The sequence below is a fragment of the Gorilla gorilla genome, chromosome 17, assembly GCF_029281585.2.
Source record: "Gorilla gorilla gorilla isolate KB3781 chromosome 17, NHGRI_mGorGor1-v2.1_pri, whole genome shotgun sequence".
Classification (NCBI taxonomy): Eukaryota; Metazoa; Chordata; class Mammalia; order Primates; family Hominidae; genus Gorilla; species Gorilla gorilla.
The window spans coordinates 108,609,437-108,636,645 of record NC_073241.2 but is presented as its reverse complement, the minus strand read 5'-3'; the positions used below and the strand labels follow the sequence as shown (position 1 = coordinate 108,636,645).

The following is a 27,209-nucleotide window of genomic DNA, read 5'->3' as shown; positions in this document are numbered from 1 at the left end:
AAAAGAAGACACACAAATGGCCAACAGGTATAGGAAAGCATGCTCAATATTCTTTAATCATCAGCCATGCAAATAAAAATTACAATGAGCTATCACCTCACCCCAGTTAAAACGGCTTCTATCCAAAAGACAGCAATTCAAATGCTGGCGAGGGAGGAGGTGGGAAAAGGGAGCACTGTTGTCGGGAATGTAAATTCGTGCAGCCCTCTGGAGAGCAGCATGGAGGTTACCCCCAATCTAAACACAGAGCCACCATATAATCCACAATCCCACTCCTGGGAATATCCCCCAAAGAAAGGAAATCAGTACACTGAAGAGATCTCGGCACCCCTACGTGTACTGTGGCACCGTTCACAGTGGCCACGTTATGGAATCAGCCTCAGTGTCCCTCACTGGATGCACGGATGAAGAAAACGTGGTGTACACACAATGGAGTATTATTCATCCATCACTAAAGAATGAGACCCTTTCATCTACAACAATGTGAATGGAACAGGGGCACATTATGCTAAGTGAAATCAGCCGGGCACAGAAAGACAAACACTGGGTCTTCTCACTCTTATGTGGGAGCTAAGAAAAAAAGGTTGAACTCCTGGAGACAGAGAGTAGAATGATGGTTACCAGAGTCCGGGAAGGATATCGGGGACATTGGGGATAGGGGTGATAAAGGGGGCTGGTGAATGGGTACAAAAATACAGTCGGATAGAAGGAATAAGATCCAGTGCTCAGTAGCATGATAGGGTGACCTTCGTTGACAATAATTTATGTATATTTTACAATAACTAAGAATGGAACTGCAATATTACTAACGCGAAGCAACGAGAAACGGAGTATTACTAACGCGAAGCAACGACAAACGGAGTATTACTAATGCGAAGCAAGGATAAATGCTTGAGGTGACGGGTATCCCAATTACCGATTTGATCACTGCATATTGTATGCTTGTATCAAATATCACATGTACCCCATAAGTATGTACTATTATGTACCCAGAATAATTTAAAATTTAAAAACTTAAAAAAGACATAAAACATAAAGCAAGACTAAATCAAAGGCCCTGAGTCTCTACTGTATTTCAGGACGGTCTGACTCTGTCTGAAGTACCATATTTAACTTTGCTGCATGTTGAGAACATTGTGCTCTGGGAGGCACCTAGAATTTGACCTTTATAAACCTGAAGCTTCCCACTCTCAAACATGATTGATGTGTCTTCCTTTTGCTGAAAATAAATGAAATTAGCAAATTTTGACTTTGGTCTGCTTTGCTTAAGAATCTTAGTAAGAACATAAATTACACAAATAGGAGCAAATTCAATGCTTAATGTGTGCCAAATACTGTGAGAAACTGCTGTCTGGAAATTCTTTGCTTGTAATTTTCATGCTTTGTTAGAAATCAGTAAAGGACATACTCACTGAGGAAGTGCTGATGTGGCCAGGGCTGAAGCCACTTGGCCCCACTGCCCCTGCCTGGGGTGGAATCCGGGTCAGAACCCTCTCCTACTGATGGAAGCTGCCTGACCGTGCCCCGAGGGTGCAGCCAGGAGAATGTTGGAATGGTTCAGTGCCCCACATTTGGGATGGTGTGCCGTGCAGCAATGGTGGCAGATGTCAACACTCGCTGTCGCAATTCTGACGTTGGGTTAGAGGTTGGACGGCACTGCCGTTCTATGGACGCTACAACTCTGGAATCCCATGCCTGTGTTAAACGTTCAGTCGGGTGTCACCCACGGGGCTTGAATTAGAACTCTCCCTCTCCGACTTTCCTGCATGTTACTAAGTACACCGAGAGTCTAAAATTGTGCTAGGGATGACGTAGTCCTGTAATTCAGGGCATCAGCGATACACTCCACATTACCAAAAAAGGCACGCGGGGGTCAGCCAGGACTACCACCCATCGAAGGGGAGGGAGGTGGCACCTGTGCATCACCATCTCCAGTGGGAAGTGAGGGTGTAGCTCTACCACTGTTTCCTCCAATAAAACTTCTTCTCCACAAGCTGTAAATGATGCCAACGCTCCCGAGGCTAATTTCCAATTTACACAGTGAAAGGTTACGATTACATTTTGACCTGTAAATTGCATCTTTCCGTGAATACCCTGTCATCTCACTGGTGCCCCACTGCAGTCAGGACTGAGCTTTCTATATTTGGTGACTCACATCTGTTTATTATTTCGTTTATGCTTGGTTTCACAATCCATTTGAGCAAAGAGCAGCTTATAACAAAAATCAGTTTAGCTTCTTATACCTAGCCCAGGATTCCATCCAATTGTTTTTAATTTGTAATCATCTTGAGGATTAACTCTATATAATGCCAACCAGAAAAAAAGAACATCCACATTTTTCATGATAGATGCTTTAATTACTGTTCTCATGTAACTTGCCTATTGTTGGACAGAATTTTGATAATATAAAATTAAACATAGCCAGGAGTGGTGGGCACATGCCCGTAATCCCAGCTATTTGGGGGGCTGAGGCAGGAGAATCGCTTGAACCCGGGAGGCAGAGGTTGCAGTGAGCTGAGATCGTGCCACTGCACTCCAGCCTGGGCAATAGAGTGAGATTCTGCCTCAAAAAAAAAAAAAAATTGCTGGATGAAATAACTACAAGAAAAATAATTTCAGTGAGGACATGCAGTACTTTTAGCATCTTTGCTCCTGAATTCATACCTAAGTACTCAGTACTTCACGCAGACCTGGTCCTCCTTATTGAAGATACATCAAAGGAATGACTGGTTCCCACGGACACGGCAGATTCTCCGGTTTTGGTTTTGAGCTTTCATATCTTATTTCATGCTCTGCAGCTCTGCAGCTCTGCAGCAGGTAAGTGTGGGGATTTGACTAGGTGAAAGCAGCCTAGCGAATTCTCTTGGTATATCTGAAATATAGTCATGGTGTTCTTTTTAGAAGGCTCTTAGAAATAACTTACATCTAGGGACAGTAGATGTAGAAATTAAAAGAAAATCGTAAAGGATTGATAAGTTTGAGTCTATTATCTTCCTAAAGATGTTTGAGAGATTAAAATATACACACTTTCCTAAAGTATGTAAGCTCCCTCCCAGCGTAAAACCCACAGCATCCCGAGGTTTCCTAGTGTGTAAGCTCCCTCCCAGTGTAAAACCCACAGCATCCCGAGGAAGTGGGATAGGGTTCTACAAGCAATGAGGGCCGGAGGGGGGTGGGAGTTCTGCATGGCCAGCCAACCAGATGGTCCATATGCAGATCCAGTAAAGACAACCTGTCATTACAACTCCCAACTTCAGAATCAAGCTGTCCAAGCAAGACTGGGGTTTATCTTCCAACAACAGACACAGTTATGGAGACTGACGGCAGCTAGCTCAGTGACAAATACATTTGTTAGAGACCCATTCTCTGACTGTCCCCCTGGCCTGGCCCTGGGGCTCTCATGCCCCTGGTGTGTGTGGAGTGCCGGCCGCCTGCGGCCAGGCCCTCCCCATCACTCTCCACCAGGCAGTCTTACTTTCGGCTCAACCCCAGGTCTCCAGAAGGCCCCGCTGACCACCTGATCAGAGTGCTGTGTGCCCCTCCCCTTCCCCTGGAAGAGGACGTACTCGCACTGCGCCTCCACTGCGTTCTTGGGACCAACACTCCCGGGTCCGGGCTCCTTCCCTCCCAGAACCTCAGTTCCCCACACAGGTCCAGGTGCACTGTGCTCACCGATGTAGACTCAGGAACAAGCACAATGACTTATTTCTTGAATAAATGAAAGCTAAAAGATCTCCTATTTAAAATGATTTAAAAGTGGAAAGCTGAGTGGAATTCTGAAGACACGGGCAAAACCATAAATGGGCACGTTCTCGGCACTCCATGTCAGGACTCTCCAGGGCCTGGACAGCCTGGTGAGCACAGGGCTGCTGCAGAGCAATCTGGGCTCTGAGTTTAAAGAGAGTCGCTCTCTCCCTGAAGTTACTAGAGTGCCTCTCAACCATTTATTTGCATATAAAATGCAAATCACCTGAAAGAAGCAAATAGGTTAACAATAAATTAATTAAATCAAAGAGTACTCCTGTGAGCCAAGCTCTGTAGATGCAGAAGTCATGGCAATATTTGCTTCAGGACTTTATTTTAGATTTATTTACATGGAGAATCACATACATGCATCACCTCTACAATCAGTTTAATCCCGAGGAACTAGAAACTAAATTCTGGCAATAAATGAAATGGAAATACAGTACAGATATTCTTTAGGCCGGTTTCCTTAAATCTTTTTGTGCTATCAACGTGGGAGAGACACTGAGGACAGTGATTCCAGCCACAGGACTTGTCATGTTAAGTGGAGACGTAGGGAAGGAAACAATGAGGAGGACAGCACAAGCCAGAGAAGCAGGGACCCCTACGGAAGGAACTGTTCAGTGTTCCCTCCATTCACTCACGTTAGCCAGGAGAGGCGGGGGCCCCTATGGAACTGTTCAGTGTTCCCTCCCTATTCACTCACGTTAGCCAGGAGAGGCGGGGGCCCCTCCTGTATTCACTCACATTAGCCAGGAGAGGCAGGGACCCCTAGGGAACTGTTAACTGTTCCCTCTCTATTCACTCACATTTCAAACACTCTACATATACAAGGGCATTTTATTTTCTTATTGAAGCACTTCTGGAAGGCAGCTTACGTGTCTTTAACAAGAGACAATATTTAACAGTGCTAAAATGTTTGTTCCTCAACTTTTATTTTTAGTGTCTGACATGGGTCTCCAACTTGCCTGAAAGTGAAGCTGAGAAGCCCTTCCTTGCTTCCTTCCACTGCAGGTCCCAGAACATCCAAGACCCTCCAGTGAAGGCACAACCAGGTGTGAGTGAAATGGGTGGCCGAGATGCTGGCACTCACCAGAATACCACACAGCTGGTCATGATGACCCTGTGCCCAGAAACACACTTTTCTTCCCTAACATTTTTAACATTTTTCCAATTTCACAAGGACACGAGTTAAAGGAAGACTACACCACCCGGAGTGGTCACCTCGTTCTGCAGAGGAAATATTACTGGGTGATCTACAGTGGGATCTGAAGTCGTGCTATCCTGCAGTGACCCTGTGTCTTCCATACAATTACAAGATAAATACTAAAGGCCAGATACCACAAAGAAGAAACTGGCTAAACCACTGTTGTAAAATAACCACAAAAAAAGACAAAGCACTTAAAACATATCTGAACTTTTATTTGGTAATTTTCTGAAAGGTGCATATACACAGTGTTTCTTCAAGTTGTCAATAAAATCTGAGCAAGCAGCAGGTTCAATTTTTAAAAGCTTAAATCCATACTTGATTCAGACGTCCTTCATTCCTACCTCAAGTCCTTGTCTTGTCCCAGGTCCCATCCAGGATGTCACATTTAGTTTTCATGTCTTCTCTTGGCTGCTACAGTTTCTTGGACCTGCCTAGTTTTTGATGACCTCCACAGTTTTGAGAAGTACTGGCCGGGTATTTTGTAAGTATTGCTCAGTTTTATTTGTTTGATGATTTTCTCACGAGTAGACTGGGGCTGTGGGGCTGGGGAGGAAGACCATGAAGGTGAGTTGCTGTTGACCACATCCTGTGGGGGCTGCGTCTAGCAACGCGGCTTTTCACTGCTGATGCTGACCCTACTCACCTGACTGAGGTCGTCAAGCTACTCTTCCTTTCCCCTTTTCACACCATGCTCTTTGGGAGGAAGTCATCGTGTGTAGCCCACACCTAAAGGAGGAGGAATTATGCTCCCCAACCTGCGGGTTCAGTAGCTACATACATGATCCTTTTGCACAGGAATCCTTCTGCATGGGCGATCTTTCTCTCCCATTCATTTATTTATTCATATCAGTTTGGACTCATGCATTATTTGTTTCATACTATGGGCTATAATCCAGTACAACTGACTCTGCTGCTCATCTGCTCATGCTGTTGTAGCATTCACCACAGGGAGCTTTTCCAGTTGGCTTCTGTGTCCCTCTGACACATCCTCTGCCATGCAGGCAGCTTTTCCTGTTTGTTTGCTGGCTTTGAGCAATTCCTTACTTTCTGGCAGTACCAGATGCTCCAGGCTCAGTCTGGGTATTTCCTGCCTTGGTTCTAGAATCAGCCATTTCTGCAAGGAGCTCTGTGTGCATTCTACCACGCAATGGCCACGTTTCCATCACCCCGGAGAGGTACATGCTCTTTTACTGCTCTTTGGCAGTCATCCCACTGTTGCCAGCATAATCCTGGACTTATCAAAGTCTAAGTAAATCAGCACCTTTACCTGTACTCTAAAGACCTTAGAGTAATTTACTCCCATTGACATCAATCGCCTCTTGACTTTTGGCTATTATCATCATGTATCTTAATATTTTTTCTATATTAGACCCCACAAATCACTACTTTTATGGTATTTTACAGTCAATATTCATATCTCTTTTGGTGATGTAGCTGTTCAAATCTTTTGCCAATGTTTAAATTCAGGTGATGTTTTCTCATTACTGAGTTTTGAGAATTCTTTATATATTCAGCATACTAGTCACTTATCAGGTAAGTATTCTGCAAACATTTCCTACAAGTCCGTGGCTTATCTTTATTTTCTTTTTTTTTTCAAATTCATGTTGAAATCCTAATTTGTCTTTATTTTCTTAATAAATGTCTTTTGAAAAAAATAAGTTTTACTCTGATATTCAATTTATCATTTTTTTCAGAACTTCTGCTTTTTTTGTGTCCTTAGACATCATTGCCAAACTTTTTCTTGCTCAAGAAAAGTTCTTACAGTATGTGATTTATTTGTGCCTCAAAACAACTGACCTATAAAACTGGTCAAAAGCCATTTTGGGTGATTTTTCTAAATTTATTTTCTCGTCTACTCAGATTTATATGGAGTCAATTTTGAAATTTATATTTCTCCAGAAAACAGTTATTTTACTGTCTTTGAAAACATAAGCATTTGAGCTGTGTTTCATATTCTCTTATAAACATTTAAGCCTACTTGTTTATTATACACTCTTACATATGGATAATTTCATACGTGTGAACTTAGTTTACATTCGCTGTTTTGTATTTATTATGTTTTGCCAATAATCTTCCGACTTTATTTAACCTTTCAAAGAATCAGCTTTTGAATTACTGCTTACTCAATCATTACTTGTATGTTTTCCTTTACTTTTTCTTCCTCCCACTTTCCTTTGGTTTTGTTCTTCTTCTTACTGAGTTTTCAGTTTGATGCCAAGTTAACATATGTTCATTTCTTTCTCTTGATGCACATGGCATCTGGTGAGGGTACCAGGTGCTCTCTGACATGTTGGCTGCGCTGCGGTGGGGCTGCTGTCCTGAGGTCACTGCTACTGCTGACCACATTTGGGAGGTGGATCCCTGCAAGAGCTACTTTCCCACAGAGACCACTTTGATCTCTGCCCTCTTTGCCACAGCTTCTTTGAGGTTATTATTTGCAGTCTTTGGTTGGACTGTATACTAAATGTGTTAGCTGCCAACAGGACAGACATGGGAAGAAAGGAGGCTGCTGAGGGGTGGATGGAAATTCTCAGGTGTGCGGCTCAGAATCTGTCTCCACAGCAGCAGGTGACACGTGGCTGCAGCCCTCACATTCAGGCGGCGGGTGGAAGGTTGCAGTGGACATTTTTCCCTGTTTTCTCTGGATGCTATCAGGGATGGTGCAGGCAACCACAGAACGCAATCTCCACCTGCACGACCGGCCATTCGTCATTTAGATTTTTCTTTATTCAGTCAGGAGCTCTCTAATAATCATGTTTCCGATGTCATCACTTGATTTTCTCTTTCAAAGCGATTGTGTCCGTATTCAATAAAAAACTGGCAGAGTAGTTTATCAAGTACCCCTCGTGTGCTTCTATATTAATATGGAATTAACTGCTGCCTGACATTATGATAGGAAGTAATCCCTAGGATATTTTTCTCTGAAATGCAGAAAGACCAGAATTTAAAGGCTTAGTACATTTCAAATGACTAGTTCTCTGATACTGAGCTGTCAGAAATTTCTAATAATGTGATTCTTGACAATTCAAAGGCAAAAAATAACTAAGATGTGAATGCAAAAAAATATATGTAAGTGGGAACCTGAGCTGAATCTCATGCACAGGCTGCTTAGCAACACAGTTAAAGTAATCTCTGCCACAGGCAATTTGTTTACACACTTGCACTTCTCCATGCTAAATAACCACTCTGAGAAACAGACCCAAGAGTAGCACAGCCAGAAGTAATATCATATGAGAGAATACAAAATACGGGGCAATTCTTATCATTAATAATTCTCTATAATTCCATTATTCAGAAATTTCTGTGGTACTGTTCTTAAAAGCTAGGAAGAAATTTCCTTTATCATATTAGCAGTTCACAGAGGCAGCTACCCGCTACACTGTAAATATACATTTTCTTACCATGCACTTTATACATCATAATTTAATCACTGAGATTTCATCATTTTTGATTGTGGTTATTATAATCATCTTTATATTTTAATGGAATTATTAACATAAGATGCAATTTGATCATCTGAAAAAGCTGCTAATCAATATTCACAGATAGGCTACGTAGTATTTATTCTCTATTGGTCCTGAAGGTCACAGAGTGAAGGCTTTATGTCACTGACAATGATTTGCTCCTCACAAATATATTTGACAAAACCCCACAATTAGTCTTGCTTCAATAGGCACACACGATAAAATGAATTAAAAAATACAGCACACCTCATGCATTAGTGCCTACTTCTGTAAACCCAAAAGCAATACTATTAATAACCCACTTGTGCTCTGTCATTAATTCTAGCTGATTCTTGCAAATAAATACTGGAGTCAGGCGATGACAGCTACATTCTGAAATACTATTTAAATATGGAACTTACCAACATGAGAAAACGCAGCCACAGAGGGAAAAGAATGAGACTACTAAACAGCTAGTCTAGAGGAATAAGCAGTCATTAAGAATCACAGTCACTCTTTCTGGACCAAAAGAAGCCGGCGGTCTTCAAAGTTCCTTCCACCCCATGCCTTCAGCGCTTGAGCTGACACCCTCTGCACTCAGAGGCTCTGCCCACCGAGCTTCTGTCCTTCTCCGAGGGCTCATGCCACTAGTTCGGTGCTGGTGTCCTGCGACTGCACTGGACATATGCCCTAACAGTTAAACAGGGCTGAATTTTAATTCTGTGAGGGAACTTCCAGAGAGCATTTAACGTTTGCTCAGCTAGAGCCTGCTATGCTGAGCCTGCGGAGAGCAAGTGATAGGCAAGCAGAACTTTCTACTCTCTTAGAGAAAATGAAATATTGATCACTTATCATAAGAAACAATGACCGGGGCATAAGTAGGTTCCACATTATGAATAAGAAATCAGTTATTTACACTTTGACAATCACCATCACATCTACCTTCAAGTATCGTATCACCAAACATACCACACAAGACACATCACACTTCAACTGTTTAATTGCTTATGCCTCACAGGACCTTTAAGGATTTAAAATTAATTCCTCAGAATTCAATTATTTGTATAATACAGATTCATCTATGCACATGTGTAGGTAAGGAGAAAGACTGTTTCTCCTTCAGGAAAAATGAAAATCAAAGACTGCTTATTTCCTGAAGAAGAGCAACTGTGTATCAGCGACTAAAACTAGGGCACTCTACTTACTAAACTGCATCCTTCCTAAAGACCGAGATGACACAGCGCCACAAACAGGGTTTTAAGAGGATGGTGTGGGTGGGTGCACAGTGGATGAAACTAGTTAAGTCTCTCAAATGATAATGTTGCTTATTAACCATAGATGTTGTGATAGGTCAGAGCTGAGGTTAAATAGAAAACATCAATTGAACCATTTCCCTAAATAAAGCTCCAGGGTGCAATATTCTAAGCACTTTATTCGATAAAAAATGCTTTTAAAACGGTACTTTGGTGATCGGGAAACACTGCTATCATCCGTCAACCTAACTGCAGCAAAGTTCAATAAGCTAAATAATGAACCATTTAGATGATTTTCCTGAGGCTTTAGGGACTTGCAAACATTGCATCAATAGAGCTCTTTAAAAATTATGATGAAATCTATTGTTTTCATTTTCAGATTTAAAATACGTTTTAGAGATTTTTAAAAGGTTATTTAATGTTCTGCTATTTTTTATCATTGTCCAATTTCCCAAGTAGAAAGACATTTTAGACAAGTAAAAAAATTTAACTGTAAGATTAGCAATGTCTATAGTTTCTCTAAATTTTTAATAATCTTAGAGTCAATGAAATCTCTATTGTGAATTCCCAATTTAAGATTCAAAGAGTGTTATGACTTATATTAAAACTTAAAAATAAAAAATCCCAGATATTTTGAATAAAAAATGTGGAATAAGGTAATATGGTAAATATGTAATACAGTATTTTTAAAACTTCAAATACAGTTTTCTTTGGGAAAAATCTCTAGTCTAGGTTTCTCATACTTATGGCAGGAAAATCCTTCTTTTTCAATACATAATCACATGACATTTTTGAGAATTTCCAGAATGCCATAACAGAAAAAACAATGTGTTCAACCCCTTCTTGATAGGAATATGGGGGCTTGCTTCCTCTTACAGAGCAGTTGCTCATGACCTGTGTTTGTCTCACAGCCCACACTAGAATGCTAAGAAGACAGCAACTGATAAATCTTACAAGTCTCAACTCATCGTCTTGTCAGTCTAAATGCCCATATTTGCTTATGATGTGGAACTACGCCTCTTCGCTCAGATTCTCTTTTACTAAATAAATAGATCTGGGACACATACACACACCCCAATTCCAAATGTGGTTCTGAGTTTAGCTACAGAGATTTTTACGTATCTATCAGTCAACACAATCTATGAACTATAACAGGGCTGATGACTAAAGGAAGCTTAACAATCGTGCCCACTGACAGAAAGGTGTAGGCAACAGCGCGCTGACAGGGAATGGGAAGAGTGGAGCTTGGGTTTCCACATTTCCTCAAAGTTGAAAAACTCTATACGATGATGACATTGTATTCTGGAGCTTTTCTGAAATCTAATACTTCAACTGATCCCAATTTTCACAGACTTTGCCAATTACTTTCTGAAAAGAGGGAAGTGACAATGTGATTCACAAGAAGGAACTTAAGTTCTTTATCGTAATTTCACATTGTACCAAAAAGGCAAATACCATCTAAACTTTGGGACACGGCCTTGCTAAACTATAGGAAACTAGCTCCTACTTAAACTTCCACTAATATAGTTTTAAGGACCAATATTCCTACAGATGTGTTTTACTCCCCTCCTCCCACTTGACCAGTAGCTCCCCGCACCATCTTCCCACACAGCCAAGGTTCGCTCAGCAGGCGACGCTCGTGAGCCCCTGAAAAGAAGGCAGATGTGGCGTAAGGAAGATAAAGCCTGCTACTCAGAACCTGTGATAACACGGAGAGGGATGCCCACCCAGAAGACACATGGGAGTCCCACGAGCCAATGGGCAGCTGGGGACCCCCAGCCTGGGGTGAGGGCAGCCAAGGGATGTCAGGCTAGGGAAGAGCACAGAAGGAGCAAACGAGCGAGTGCCAGGATGCAGCTCCATACAAGCTTGGTGCAGCCTTGCTGAACAAAATGCTCTGAATAATTATAAAAGTAACGGAGTGACTACAGAAATTTCACACAGTAATATAACTGCATTTAGGAAAAAGTAAATGATCCCTTTATGCCAGTCCACAGAAAGGCACCACCCAATCCACATGTACCCACCATCATGAATTACTGATGTGGCCAGAAGAGCATCTGGATGGGGCACTGGTCGAACCCAAGCAGGGAAGCCAAGACCAGCACCTCCGCGAAGGCACCTCTGTGAAGGCACCTCCGCGAAGGCGCGTGAGCAGACCGGTCTCAACGCTGTGCATGGGAATGACTGGAGGGAAGGCGGCAGGCACATGGAGTTACTCAGAGAGGTCTCGGGAACAGAAGGCATTACGGGTTTGACAGCAAAAGCCTGCCACGAGGGAAGGCTGCATGGCTGCGTGCAAGTGCGCCCAGCCACACCGGGGACAGAGATTCTCACGAAAGGCTCAATGAAACACAGAAGCTCCGGTGATGGTGACAGAGAGGAACGTGTACTGGCTGCGATGCAGGGCTGTGCCATCACGGTGGCATCACTGATACTTATCTGGAGACAGGAAAGCAATGGAGTGTAGAGAAAGACGGAAAGCCAACCTGTGATCCGCAGAGTCTGAGGGGAGATGAGTGATCCATGTTCTCAACTACCCATGTTTAAAAAAACCACTTTCATCGTTTTGGCTACTTTTTCACCATCCTTTAGGTTCTTACATGGCTAATGACATGTCATAATTGCTAAATTAGTATATTTTGGTTAGAGTAAGTTAGTATCTTGACTAAACAACAAAAAGAAAAATGCCTATGTAACTAAAGTTTTAAATAAGCAAGCTTGTTTTCCTTGAAGTCTAGCCGTGGCTTATACTTTGTCAAATACCATAAATCTGCTGGCGCATTTAGGCTTTCTTCTTCCTGAGGTCACCGTATCAGGGGATCTTTATATCTGTCCCCTGGACAACCTCAGCTGAACCCACTGAGAGTCACCACCACGAAAAGTGTACAGAAAACTTAAAATATTGGTGGAGGAGGGCCTCACATCCTCACATTCACCCGTTTATCAAACTTCAGCATTTGCCTCAAGTCCTAAAAGTAAGTCAAAAGGAAAGATATATAAAATGCAGTGGTTCTCAATTGTGGGGTGTAACCTTTTAGATTTTCAAAATGGAGAAATGTCCAGCCCCAGCCCAGCATTTCTTTTCTTTTTTTTGAGACTGAGTCTTGCTCTGTTGCCCAGGCTGGAGTGCAGTGGCGTGATCCTGGCTCACTGCAACCTCCGCCTCCTGGGTTCAAGCAATTCTCCTGTCTCAGTCTTCCAAGTAGCTGGGATTACAGGAGCCTGCCACCACACCTGGCTAATTTTTTATATTTTTGGTAGAGACGGGGTTTCGCCATGTTGGCCAGGCTGGCCTCAAACTCCTGACCTCAGGTGATCCGCTCAGCTTAGCCTCCCAAAGTGCTGGGATGACAGGCATGACACACCACGCCTGGCCCCAGCCCAGCATTTCTGTAATGGGGGTGCTAGCGTGCATATATAAAAAGATAAGTATTTTAAAAAAGGAAACAAAAAAAAAACCCTGGAAGTCTGCCTGATGTACAGACAAGTTTAAAAACCACTTGCTTCTGTGTATATCTTTCCTTCCCCAGGAAAGTGGTTCCCACATCTGCACATAGACATGAGAAGTGCCTTCAGGACACGAGATCTAGTCCCATGATCCTGGAAGTTTGTGCCTTGTCAGGACACAGTCACAGCCAACTCTCAAGGAAAAAAAGATGAATGACATTACTGGTTGTTCCTGAGCCATAATGTGGTAGAATTCTTCTGCTTCTAGAAGCCTAGACAAGAGACTCCTGCTTTCAGGCAATTTTAAAGTAAAAGTTGCTTGCCACCCTTGGTCAGCTCTGCAGCCAGCATAGCTCCTCCTCAATTATCAACACACATTTATTTATTCTGTTCTGTCTTCTTTGAGCTACAAATCTGTTGTAGTTATTACTCATAAGGCAATTTTCCAAACATTCTGAACGCATAGTTGTATATTCTGACTTCTTAATTTTAATCAGCAAAATGGTGATGCCCTTCCCAGTGCTGCAAGCCCCGTACTGCGCATGACGAGGCGCACACACGCCAGCTCCGCTTCCTCATGGCGGCTACGGTCTGTCCCTATTCTCACCCTTCCACAGCAAGGACTTGAGTCTCTGCTGCAAGATGTATTATCACCAGGGAAAGAGGCTCTCTCACGCCTCTCCACCCAATTCTTCCTGCCTCTTCTCCACATGCCTCCGTCTGTCTGGCCCACATGCTGATCAGCAACAGTGGGGTTTTAGGCTCATATTTCCACTGTCTGTGGAATTAGAATTGAGCAGCTTTCATATCCATACTTTCAGAAATTGAATCAGTATTCCTAACACTTTCTAAGATTTTAGTTTTTTAACCTATGAATTTGCTTTGTCTTTGTGAAGAATCTTAATTTTCTACTCATTCAATAGTCATGGAACCTACACTCACTTTGCATCTTCTTTTGTTTAAATAGCTTTATGGAGACACTATTCACCCATTTACAATGTACAATTGAATTGATTTCAGCATATTCACAGAGTTGCGTAACCAACGCGATAATCTATTTCAAAACATTTTCATCCCCCTAAGAGAAACCTTCTACCTGCTGGGGATCACTCCTCAGCCCCTGACCTTCTACCTGCTGGGGATCACTCCACCACCCCTGACCTTCTACCTGCTGGGGATCACTCCTCAGCCCCTGACCTTCTACCTGCTGGGGATCACTCCACCACCCCTGACCTTCTACCTGCTGGGGATCACTCCTCAGCCCCTGACCTTCTACCTGCTGGGGATCACTCCTCAGCCCCTGACCTTCTACCTGCTGCAGATCACTCCTCAGCCCCTGACCTTCTACCTACTGGAGATCACTCCTCAGCCCCTGACCTTCTACCTGCTGGGGATCACTCCTCAGACCCTGACCTTCTACCTGCTGGGGATCACTCCTCAGACCCTGACCTTCTACCTGCTGGGGATCACTCCACCACCCCTGACCTTCTACCTGCTGGGGATCACTCCTCAGCCCCTGACCTTCTACCTCCTGGAGATCACTCCTCAGCCCCTGACCTTCTACCTGCTGGGGATCACTCCTCAGCCCCTGACCTTCTACCTGCTGGAGATCACTCCTCAGCCCCTGACCTTCTACCTGCTGGGGATCACTCCTCAGCCCCTGACCTTCTACCTGCTGGGGATCACTCCTCAGACCCTGGTACCTGCTGCTCTGCTCTCTGTCTCCATGGGTCTGTCTGCTCTGGACATGTCATGGCAATGGAATCACACAGGCATGCAGGTTGCCTTCTGCACCTGCCTTCTTTCACTGAGCAAAAGGTTTCAAAGGTGCCTCGATGCCATCATAGACGTGGCTCCTTCCTGCCATTTATGACTGTATGATGCTCCATGTGTGCGAACAGAGTACATTTTATTTCTTGTTTGATAGCTGACAGACACTTGGGCTGCCTCCACCTCCCGGCTCTAACACTGCTGTGAACATTAACATACGGGTCTTTGTTCTCATGTCTCTCGGGCGGGGCATATGGTAATTTCATGTTCAGTTGTTTCAGGAACGCTTAGACTGTTCTCTAGAGTGGCTGCACCCTGTTCCGATCCCACCCACAGTGCACGCAGGTTCCAGTTCCTCCGCATCCTCTCAGTCCTTGCTATGGTCTGTCTTTTTGATTCCTGTTATCCTGGTGGGTGTGAAGTTGCGTCTTGTCTCTTGGCTGAGATCCTATTCCATTACAGAGGGGGATGATGGCGCTCTTTTGTAATAAACTCGTCAACCAGAACCACCAGACTCCTCTCTTTAAAACATTAGATCTGATTTTTTTCTTTTTATTTTCACTGAAGGTACGCCCTGCCCCCACCAATTATTTATGTATATGACACAGTTTTACAAAGTATCGGAAGACACTAGTTGGTTTATAGTGCGTCCGTGGTTGGCTTGATTACTTTACAGAACTACCTCAAGGACCTTGAAGGGACAAAGTGTACATAAAACTGTATATAAAATATACTAAGACATTAATTAAACAAATTTAATAATGAATTTTCCCGATCTAAAAATCAAAGAGTGATGTAAAGTTAGAAATAACTAATTTACCATGTTTAAGATCTTACCATTTCTGTAGGCTTTGGAAATTATTTACATTCTGATTTTCTTTTGAAATAAATGCCCTGTATTGAAAATCTGGCAAAATATGTGGAAATTTAATATGGAAACCTGATGATTCAATTTGGACACGGAATCTGTAGCCATAAGAACAGTCCCAAACTTCAACAGTTTTATAAAATGCAGCTTTGACACAAATTAGTTTACGGAATCAGTAAACCTTGCTGGTATTTCTCATGCTGTTCCCTGTGACCAGCCCTGGGTGTTCTGGGATGTGCTGAGACGTGGCGGCCGCACATTTGCATGTGCAAGGCCCAGGCTACGTCAGAGGCTACATGCTGGAATAGGTTGGGCAGTTTTCCACATACAGCTAAAACATACATTAAAGCTACGGTAAACTGCTCCTCTATATTCCCCATCCCAGAAAGAATGAATCCTCATGACTCTGGAGTCCAAATGGAACGGACAAGCTCCCACGGTTTTGTGCTTTGACTGACCTCATCCGGGCTGGAAGCCTGGTAGGTGCGATTCTCATCACTGAAGTCTTGGTCAGCCTCTGCGAACTCAGTCTCCCCAGTAACGCCGGCCCGAGACTCATACACGGGGGTCACGTTGTGACACAGCACGATGGCTTTCACGGCTTCATGGATTCGACTACTGACACTTTTCCTAACTTTGGGAGCTGAAGATTGGGCTTTTCTTAGTGGAGTTGAACCAGTATTGTTTCCACCAGCTTGAGACTGCATCTTTAGAATATGAAACGTCACATAATTAAAGATAGAGCAAAGAGAACTATCTAGTTAACATGGAATTATTAACATATATGATTTTTACAAGCAAAGTAGCTAGAAATAAGCAGCCTGATTTGATTCTGATTATCTCCTATAAAGCACTGATTAATGAGGTATTTTTTTAAGCCTAGTACTATGAAGCACTTCAATATATCCAGGTTGTTAAATACACCAAAATATTCACTATACTACTTAAAAATCTGACAATTTATTTTTACTGTATTCACTTCAACAATGGCACTAATTTGCTATGTCCTTAACTCCTATTTATTCATGACTTCTAAAAGCAGAGTCAATTAAAGAACAAAATGAAATGGTATACTCACAACTGCTTTCAGCTTTCTTTAAATAATGTTGTACAAAGCTAAAAGCAGGACAAAATCTTTAAGAATCTTCCCTTAACACCATAAATTAATCCTGCTCTCAGTAGTCTCTGAGTTTAGACAGTCTAGTTTTGTGGATAATAACAACCAAATACAATCCTAAGTTGCATTCAGAGGAAAAATGACCCCGTGTCATATCTCAGAATCCTGCTCTCTTAAAGCAAGTCCCCATTTAGGGCTTATGTGTGTGCCTGGCTCTCCTCGGGCTCAGCCGTGTTTAAGAGATTTCATCGGCACCACCAAAGCAATAACTTTTTATTATTCACCTCCTACGTGGCGGAGGGTGTCAGAGGACACTCCCCCCGACCCCAACAGGACGTCAAACGTTTCTTCAGTTAACTTCGGAGTAACTCATGACAATCCTCCTTAGAAACCAAGGCTCTCACGCTTGGACTGGGTGAACAGATCCAATGAACTGTGAATCTCCTGCCCATCAAATTACAGTGCTGTCTAATGAAGGGTTTAACTTTCTGCTCAGCTGGTGCTGCCTTTCAGTGGGGACCCAGCCCATCTGCGCCTGCTCACGCTGCTGCGAGACAGCAAACTCAGCTGGCTCCCTCCTTCCAAACTACGTGATGTTTATTGATGCTTGTACAATTTAATTTCACACAAATTCCATGAAAGATTATGCCCTCTATCACCAAATGCCTCCAGTGGGGAAATATAATCAGGTTATAAAAGATCTGTGTTGCATGGCAGTGGACCTACTAGACTCCTGTCATCTTAGTAATAAAACAGAATACCAATAGAGAATCAGATCAATTTCACATAAGAAGTACTGTCTGTTCAACTAACAGAAGCTTTCAGCAAAAATGATTTTAAAAGTCCTCTTAGGTGGAAGCACAATAAATATTTACTGTGTTTATATAATGATGCTTCATCTTTTCTGCTTTTAATTTTTTCCTAATAACTTATTTGAAGCTATTAAAATTACATTCATAGATAATTTTTTTTTAAAAAGCAGATCTCATCTGATACTATTTCAACGCAGAAATAGATTCCTGGGAGAAACTGTATTCCTTCTCCTTTTAAGACTTTTCTCCTATTAATAAATATCCTAGGTTACAAATATTCCGTATCTAAATGAATTACATCCAAAATAATAAAGTGTTTGGCTGTGTACATATGTTTGTTTGCTTATGTGTGTGGATAAACATTCCATATGCTAAATATATACACATATGAGACTTCTTCCATTTGACAGCATGCCGACTGTAAAGCTTATGCCAGACTGGTAGCAAGTATACAAGAAAGAGAAGGTTTTCAAAAAACTGAATACAGTGCTGACCACTGAATGCTACTCTGGAGTTGTCAAGAGTAGAAACGCAGCAATGGGAAAGTGTCATTTAGTCTAGTCTCTGCGAAAATCAAGTTTGAAACAAATTACTGTAAATACAAAAAGTCTCCTAGACTCCACAGCTGACATCACCAGGTGGCCTCTCCAAGTCTGGGCAGCAGTGCTGTGCAGCGCTGGGAACTGTCACCCCCCAGGGTGGGCTGTGTACACTTTTGAAGTGTGGTTTCTGCAAGTCCGGGGAGCAGTGCTGTGCAGCGCTGGGAACTGTCAACCCCCAGGGTGGGCTGTGTATACTTTTGAAGGGTGGCCTCTGCAAGTTCGGGGAGCAGTGCCATGCAGCGCTGGGAACTGTCACCCCCCCAGGGTGAGCTATGTACAATTTTGAACCTGATAGGCCTTAGCTCATTATTATGTGGATTACTATATTCAGAATAAATCAACAAACAGGCAGAAAAAGGGCCTCAGAAGGTGTAAATTTGTGACGCACACTTAAATTGATTCTCTCAGATCTCCAGGTTTGATGAAACTGAATCAATGACTTCAAATTATGACAGGCACAAAAAAATGCAAATGAATGACAAGGAAACACTCCTCACGGCCAGGGCTGTGCTCAGTGTGGTGGCTATGAGGTGCCTACAGCAGGAATGCGGCTGTTAGGATGACTTGGGTCCATGGACAGACTCTATACACAACCCTGCCTGCAAAATCTCCGGCAAGTGGTACAGCCTCTAGGCTAAATCCTGTTTTAAAAGCAAATACAGGTTGAGTATCCCTGATCCAAAAATCTAAAATTGGAAATGTTCTAAAACTCGAAGCTTTTTGAACGCCATTGATGCTCAAAGGGATGTTCAGATAACGGATTAGAGGTGTTCAACCAGTAAGGATAATGCAAATATTCCAAATCTAAAAAAATCCAGAATCCAACATATTTCTGGTCCTAAGCATTTTGAATAAGGGTTACTCAACTCTAATTCCTGTTCTCAGAACTTTAGGGAGCTTTGGCCCCAACGAAAGGCAGAGTCCTTATCAATTAGGGGCACATAATACATATTTACAGATGAAAGAATGTGATATTTGAGCTTCATGTCATAATATAATAATAATGAAGAACACCTACAGATGAAACATCACCACCTGGGCACTGATGACAGGTAGGTGAATGACAGATACGAGATTCCCAACACTATGGTGTCTACTTTTATCTACCGAAAAGGCAAAAAAAGAATGTACCTTTAAAAATATGAGAACATTTTATTATAGAGAAAAACAGGACTGTTAGAAAACATATTGATGTAGTATCCTACTGAATATTCTTCAACTACAATGTTTACTGAATAATTTTTTACAAATAACTCACTAGTAAAATGTGATATGAATAAATGACTTCAGCACACTATGCCTTCTACGATTTCACTCATATACAAATGCTCATCAAAGACGATTTCCCGATTCGTATATTCGAACACACGACTGAAGTAGCAGGATGTTAAGACCACCGAGAAGTGTGCTAATTTACAGATGGGAACACACGAGGCTCGGCTGGACTCATGGCGCGGGATGTGTGTGGAAGCAGACCCCGTGCAGGAGGAACCCACTTACCTGTGAGTAGGAGTCCCTGACATGGCTCTGGATCTCATCCATCATGTCGGCGCCATAGGACACGGTGCCCAGATGCAGCCGCTTAAATATCATTTCATTCTGGGTGAGGGTTCCTAGGATAAAGGGGACAACAGCAAACACATTAACGCAGGAGGCCTGCGGGAACGCCCAGCTTTCCTACCATGCAGGCACGCTGCACATCCATGTGCTGAAGCAGCTGGGATGCCCAACTGTATAATACAAAGTAGCATTAAGATTGTTACTTGCTACTATTTTCATTTTAATAGGAAGAACAAGATATTTTCTCCCTAGCATGTCAAGGTACCTTTATAACATTTTTGTGTGGTTTTTTTTTGGAGACTGGGTCTCACTCTGTTGCCCAGGCTGGAGTGCAGTGGCATTATCACAGCTCACTGCAGCCTCCACCTCCTGGGCTCAAGTGATCCACCTGCCTCAGCTTCCTGAATAGCTGGGACTACAGGCGCACGACAACACACCCAGCTAATTTTTTTGTTTTTTGTAGAGGCAGTGACTCCCTACACTGCCCAGCCTGGTCTCAAGCGATCCTTCTGTCTTGGCCTCCTAAAGTGTTGTGATTATAGACGTGAGCCACTGCACACGCAGCCTCTAACAACGTTTAATAATGAGAAGGGCTCTAGTTATATGAAGAAAGTCCGTCATTGCCTTTCAGCTCAGATCTGTTATTTGGAACGAATGCAACTTTTGCCTGCTCTGAAAGAGGCGGACATAAAACTAGAAAACTGAGTCACCACCTTTATAATTACAATATAGAACACTGCCTGAGAAAGACATCAACGAGCCCCAAATTAGGGTGTCCATTAATTTTTTAAAAAACCTATTTCAAAAAATTAAGTCTTTTTAGCTGAACAGAAACGGATATTCCAGATGTGTTTAATCCTTAGCATGTATGTGTGTCCCTTGGAATGACAGACAGGAGGTCTGTGAAAGATAGGACGGCTTCTCTTTAGTGTTTTCCAAGTACTGGGCTATCTGAATGTGCTTCCCTAATGCCTGCTCCTCAAGTACCACAGTCCTTACTGAGGAGGACTGCCAGAAAAGTTGGGCCATGTATTAGGTGACAAAGAGATCTCACTTAACCTAAAAATACACATATTACATGTGCATATGTTTTATTTATTTGGCTTTATAGAAGCAAAGTAGCACAGGGAAGCTCAAATACCCTCTGGATATGTATGTAGCGTGCTGCGATGCGTGGTGCTTTCACCTTGTCCCCGGGGGGTGTGTGCACTTATTTCACAACGTGCTGCCACATGTGGTGCTTTCACCTTGTCCCCGGGGGGTGTGTGCACTTATTTCACAACGTGCTGCCATATGTGGTGCTTTCACCTTGTCCCCGGGGGTGTGTGCACTTATTTCACAAGGTGCTGCCATGCGTGGTGCTTTCACCTTGTCCCCGGGGGGTGTGTGCACTTATTTCACAAGGTGCTGCCATGCGTGGTGCTTTCACCTTGTCCCCGGGGGGTGTGTGCACTTATTTCACAAGGTGCTGCCATATGTGGTGCTTTCACCTTGTCCCCGGGGGTGTGTGCACTTATTTCACAAGGTGCTGCCATGCGTGGTGCTTTCACCTTGTCCCCGGGGGTGTGTGCACTTATTTCACAAGGTGCTGCCACGCGTGGTGCTTTCACCTTGTCCCCGGGGGGTGTGTGCACTTATTTCACAAGGTGCTGCCATGCGTGGCGCTTTCACCTTGTCCCCAGGGGTGTGTGCACTTATTTCACAAGGTGCTGCCATGCGTGGCGCTTTCACCTTGTCCCCAGGGGTGTGTGCACTTATTTCACAAGGTGCTGCCATGCGTGGTGCTTTCACCTTGTCCCCGGGGGTGTGTGCACTTATTTCACAAGGTGCTGCCACGCGTGGTGCTTTCACCTTGTCCCCGGGGGGTGTGTGCACTTATTTCACAAGGTGCTGCCATGCGTGGCGCTTTCACCTTGTCCCCAGGGGTGTGTGCACTTATTTCACAAGGTGCTGCCACGCGTGGTGCTTTCACCTTGTCCCCGGGAGGTGTGTGCACTTATTTCACAACGTGCTGCCACATGTGGTGCTTTCACCTTGTCCCCGGGGGTGTGTGCACTTATTTCACAAGGTGCTGCCATGCGTGGTGCTTTCACCTTGTCCCCGGGGGGTGTGTGCACTTATTTCACAAGGTGCTGCTTTCACCTTGTCCCCGGGGAGGGTGGGGGCGGGGAGGTTTCTGCACTTATTTCACAGCACATCCAAGAAGGGTTATCCACGGATACTGCTGACGTTATAAATCTGAGTATGAACAATGACACAGCCATTCATTGCACAAAATTGCAATTGACTGCAATAAAACCCAATTTTATGGTTGCAAAATATCCATAAAAATATTCACTCATTTTTATGTTCTTTGGCACACATGGTACTGGAATATAACCCAAACTGGAATATAACTCAAACTATTTTCATGTCTATGGTACCCTCTAAGTGCGTGAGGATTAGAGCACAAAGTGAATCCCAAGACATCAGTTAGGATCAGAACTCAAGAGGTCAGCTGGCTCAGAGCCTTCCATCAGGACACAGTGCTTACTTTCAAAGACAAGGAAAATAGAGCTTACAATTACTATTTTAGAGATTGTTTTGATAAATGCTCTTAAAAGAGTGAATATAATAAAGTTTTAAAAATTCCAAACAGCAGCTAACTATCTACCTGAGATGCTTCTCACTTCTATAGATTTTGCCCTCCACAAAGTTTTATGAAGCACCTTTAAACTGGCTGTGCTCTGTATACCTTGAAAAGATGTCTCCAAGTTTCATAAATCTAAGTGGAAACAAAATCATCAAAATTACATAAGAGGCAGTTTAAACCTTTTTGTTTTGTCATGCTACCCTTGTTAAATAAGTAGAATTAACATAAAACACTAGGCTATATTAAATAATGCAGTTAGCAACAATTCAGTCTCTGACTACCATCATGAAGTTCTACAAGTGCTTTATACATTTGTGCTTCATACATTTGTTTGTTTGTTTGTTTTTTGAGACGGAGTCGTGCAGTGGCACGATCTTGGCTCACTGCAACCTCTGCCTCCTGGGTTCAAGCAATTCTCCTGCCTCAGCCTCCCCAGTAGCTGGGATTACAGATGCGCGTCACCACACCCAACTAATTTTTGTATTTTTAGTAGAGCCAGGGTTTCACCATGTTGGCCAGGCTGGTCTGGAACTCCCGACCTCAGGTGATCTGCCTGCCTTGGCCTCCCAAAGTGCTGGGATAACAGGTGTAAGCCACCACACCTGGCCTATGAGTGCTTTAAATAGCAAAAATGTGAGCTGAAAAATGATAGTTCTATCACTGCCAACAGTTAAAAGATAATGAAACCTTACATTAATTCATATTAGGGTAAGTACCAAGTTTGCCTCTATTATGTGTGCCCAAGTAAGCAGCTCTCTGAAAAATTATTTAACGAATGTGCTAAGTTAAAAACATTCTACTTAGCAGATTGAGATAACAAAGTATTTCCTTTAGACTTTTCTCTCTTAGTGTGAAGCATGATGATTTAGGGTGGGGAATGGTAATGAGGCACAAATCCTATGCAGTTTGTAAACAGGACTATGATTAATGCCACTTTTTTTAACCCAACTTTTTTATTACGAACAATTTCATATGTAAAGTTAAAAGAATATTATAATGAACACCTGTATAGCTCCTACCAAGAGTGAACAATTACTTCTTTAGGATTTTAAATGACTGTGCAAGTATGCAAAGAACCCTAAAGAAAGAAATAGCATCTCATTTTCCATCCAGTCCTTGCTCAGTATGTTTGTTGGGCGGCTGTGACAGGCCCTGGGTGTGGAGTCAGCTGCAAGTGCAGAGCTCCCACTGGGATGTGAGGTGCTGTTGTCCACGGCCCCGCAGCCCCGGGCTCAAGTCTCAGCGTCCTCACAAAGGGGTTTGTGTCCTCACCGCAACCCACATGCGACCCACAGCCCAGCCTCGCCTCTCCCTCAACAGCCTGCACCTCCCTGTCCCTCAGCACCTGCTGAGACATCCGCAAGGGGCCTGTCTGGCCCCGCTGGCCTCTCCCTACGGGTACCTTAACTGAGAAGGGAAAGACCTCCCACTCAGCCTCCTCACTTTGCAAGCACTGCAGGGTGGTCCAAGGATGACACGAGGGCACCCAGGTGACATGCCTGACCCAGTCAGTCCTAAATAAACGACAGCTACTCTTCCACAGCCATCATCACCACCACCAACCTTTCCTCACTTTCTGGATTCAACTACCTCCCAAACGCTCTCAAACCTCTCAACCCCACTTCAGACATGGAGTGCGCCCCTCCTGAAGCTCCTTCGCTCTGCCCTCTTACCACGCGTCCTGACTGCAGCCTCTTCCGTGGCTTCCTGAGCTCAGCTCCAACATTCTTTAACCTACCTTCCCAGCAGTGCTATTTCCGAAGACCAACACCTCCTCATTCTAGTACGTTGCTTTTAGTGACCATCCATGCCTCGCCACTGCTTACCAATCAAAGCATCCACTTAGATGGAGACAAGGCTCTGCAGAGCCCGGCCTACGGCTGCTCCTCGTGGCACAGCACAGCGCTCCGGAGAGCTGCCCATCTGCAGCAGGAGCTACAGTTCTCTAAACAGACAGTGACTCCCACATTCCCATGAGTATCAAGTTAACTGAGAATTTGTGTATTCATTTGGCAAAAACTCATGAAAATGCATCACTACTCATTGAGCTTGGGAGTCCAAATCCTGCTGTAACCTGCAGGCTGCAAAACTTCATAGAGTGGATTTAAGCTCTCCAAGCCTCAGTTTATTCACCTGTAAAATATGGAATACATCTCATATGTTGCATGGATAAAAATGAATAAGACAATGCACAAAGTGCCCCAAACACAAGGAGGGTGAGGACTCCTTTCCTAAAGAACCCCACAGCATAACAGAGAGAGAGGCTGCAAGAGATCATGCTACTGAGAGGCACTAATGCAGGGTCCACGTGGTGCAGTCACAGGAGACTGCAGAGAGGGGGCAGGGACTGCTCCCAGGAGTGGTGGCATCTGACCTGTGACTTGAAGAATATGAATTTAATAGTGGTTTCCACAAGAGAAGCGCTCCAGGAAGAGGGAACTGTATGTGGCTCGCACACGGGCCTGGGAGCAAAGACAAATGCCTGTGAATGGAAGAGACACACACAAGAGAAGGGCTGGAGAGGGAGGAGGGGGTGAGGAGCTCTCTAGGTCCCATCAAGAGAGCACAGTGAAGCAGAGAGCCTCCTGTCCACCAAGAGGGCATGCAGAGCCAGGCTCAGGAGTCCCGGCTTCATTCTGGATGGGCCCTGTCCAGGTAACAGAGTTAACTGAGGCATTATTCTAAGGACAGAGTGGTGGGGGTCAAATGTGGGGGAAAGAACTGGGATCAAGGTCTAGGTGAAGGATGATGTGGCAGCAGGCATCAAGACAGAAAGGAAGAGGCAAATGCATGAAATCTTCAGAAGTCTAGAAAAGAGCATCGACTGGACTTGGGAACTGAATGTGGAGGCTCCGGATCCAAGACCTCGAAGAGCAGCTCAGGCTGACTGCCTTGCTCAGGGAGGCTGGCCCTCAACAAGAAACAGGAATTAAGAAAGTAGACAGCTTTGGGAGAAGGGGAGAACACACAGATGGTGAGTCTGAAGTGGCTATGGGACAGCCACTCTGCCTCCTGAGAAGGAGGAACATCTTTCCTCATACTGATGTTCTGTTCCCATATCCTCTTTGGTGCAAGGCCAACTTCTAGGTTCTGTATCCACTGAAAAATCCCCCAATACCACACAGTCTTGACGACTGCAGCTTATTTAAGTCTTGAAATCTGGTAGTGAGTCCTTCAACTTTCTTCTTTGTCAAAATCACTTCAGCTATCCTGCTCCTTTGCTTAAAAATAAATTTAGAAATAATCTTACCTACAAAACAAATCTTGACAGAAACTGAATTAAACCTGAATATCGAAAGGAGAAGTGACATTTTTAGTGTGTGGAGACTTGAGGTCCATGAGCAAAATCACTGTGTTTATTTCGGTCTATTTTGGTTTCTTTCATGAGTGTTACGTAGTTTGCAGCCCACAAGGCCCACACATTTTATATTAGATTCACGGCTAAGTACCGCGCTTTTTTCAAGGAATTATAAATGGCACCGTACTTTTCATCTCAGCTGGCACATATTCACTGCAAGCGTAGATACACCATTGGATTCTGCATGTGGACAGTCTACCCTGTGACCCTGCTGAACTCACTGGCTCACAGAATTTTTTGTACATTCCTTGGATTTTCTAGGTAGATAATTATTCCATCTGCAGAGAGGGACAATTTTCTTTCTTTAATTTTAACTCAATTTCTTCCTTTCTGATATCCATATCTTGCATTCCCCTTCCTTACCGTACTGCACTGTCTGGAGTGCTGGCACTGTTGGACAAGCACCCTCGCTTCCTTCCTGACCTAGGGAAAGCGTGCGTCTCCATCACACAGAGTGAGGCCTCAGCCTCAGCTCTTTAAGATTCTCTTCAGCAACCTGAGGATGTTCCCCTCTAATCCTTGTTTTCCGAGTTTTCTTCTTAAAGCATGAATGAGGGCTACATTTGTCATATGCTTTTCTGCATCCCTTCCTGCTCTTTATACCCAGGGCTGTTCTGTTAAGGTCATTGCAGTGTTTCGTTCCTAATTACAGATCAGGCTAGCATTAGATACAATTATTACACGACAGTGTAGAGTCCTATCAAGGCGAAACATGAAATCCTAAGTCCCTGAGTAGCTGTTTTATCTCCTTAAACTAGACACAATATAATGTATTTTAAAGTGCAACAAACTTCTGTATTAAGAAGAGAATTTTTGATCTGTAAAGTACAAACCCCTACATCTAAATATAGTAAAATTAAGCTACAGGACAAGCTACAGTCCTAACGGACACCCACATAGACAGTCATGGAATTCCACATCCCATTTGTCTCATTAAAAAGTAGATATATTACCAAAAATACCCACAATATTTAAAATGTGTATTTAATATTTACTGAGTGCCTCATAACGCGACGAGAACGGCGGGCCGCGTCTTGCTAGTCCCTGTGGTGTCTGGGTCGTCTGTGTCTCCTCTCTGGGTCGTCTCTCTTTCTCCTCTCTGGGTCGTCTGTGTCTCCTCTCTGGGTCGTCTCTGTCTTCTCTCTGGGTCATCTCTCCGTCTTCTCTCTGGGTCATCTCTCCGTCTTCTCTCTGGGTCATCTCTCTGTCTTCTCTCTGGGTCATCTCTCTGTCTTCTCTCTGGGTCATCTCTCCGTCTTCTCTCTGGGTCATCTCTCTGTCTTCTCTCTGGGTCATCTCTCTGTCTTCTCTCTGGGTCATCTCTCTGTCTTCTCTCTGGGTCATCTCTCTGTCTTCTCTCTGGGTCATCTCTCTGTCTTCTCTCTGGGTC

General features: G+C 43.7%; 1 protein-coding gene across 13 annotated transcripts in view; it reads right to left on the bottom strand.

Annotated features, from left to right (window-relative positions):
• ATP9B (ATPase phospholipid transporting 9B (putative)) overlaps positions 1-27,209 on the bottom strand; it is a 308,184-nt gene that overhangs the window by 55,800 nt on the left and 225,175 nt on the right. For 11 of the 13 annotated variants that reach the window (XM_031003705.3, XM_031003706.3, XM_063699322.1 and 8 more), the window contains 2 exons: positions 19,770-19,882; positions 16,197-16,445 (listed from right to left, as the gene is read on the bottom strand). In XM_031003705.3, coding sequence (XP_030859565.1) covers positions 16,197-16,445; positions 19,770-19,882 — 362 coding nt within the window. The remainder of the gene's footprint in view (positions 1-16,196; positions 16,446-19,769; positions 19,883-27,209) is intronic. The other 2 variants (XM_063699327.1, XM_063699326.1) reach the window with 1 other exon arrangement.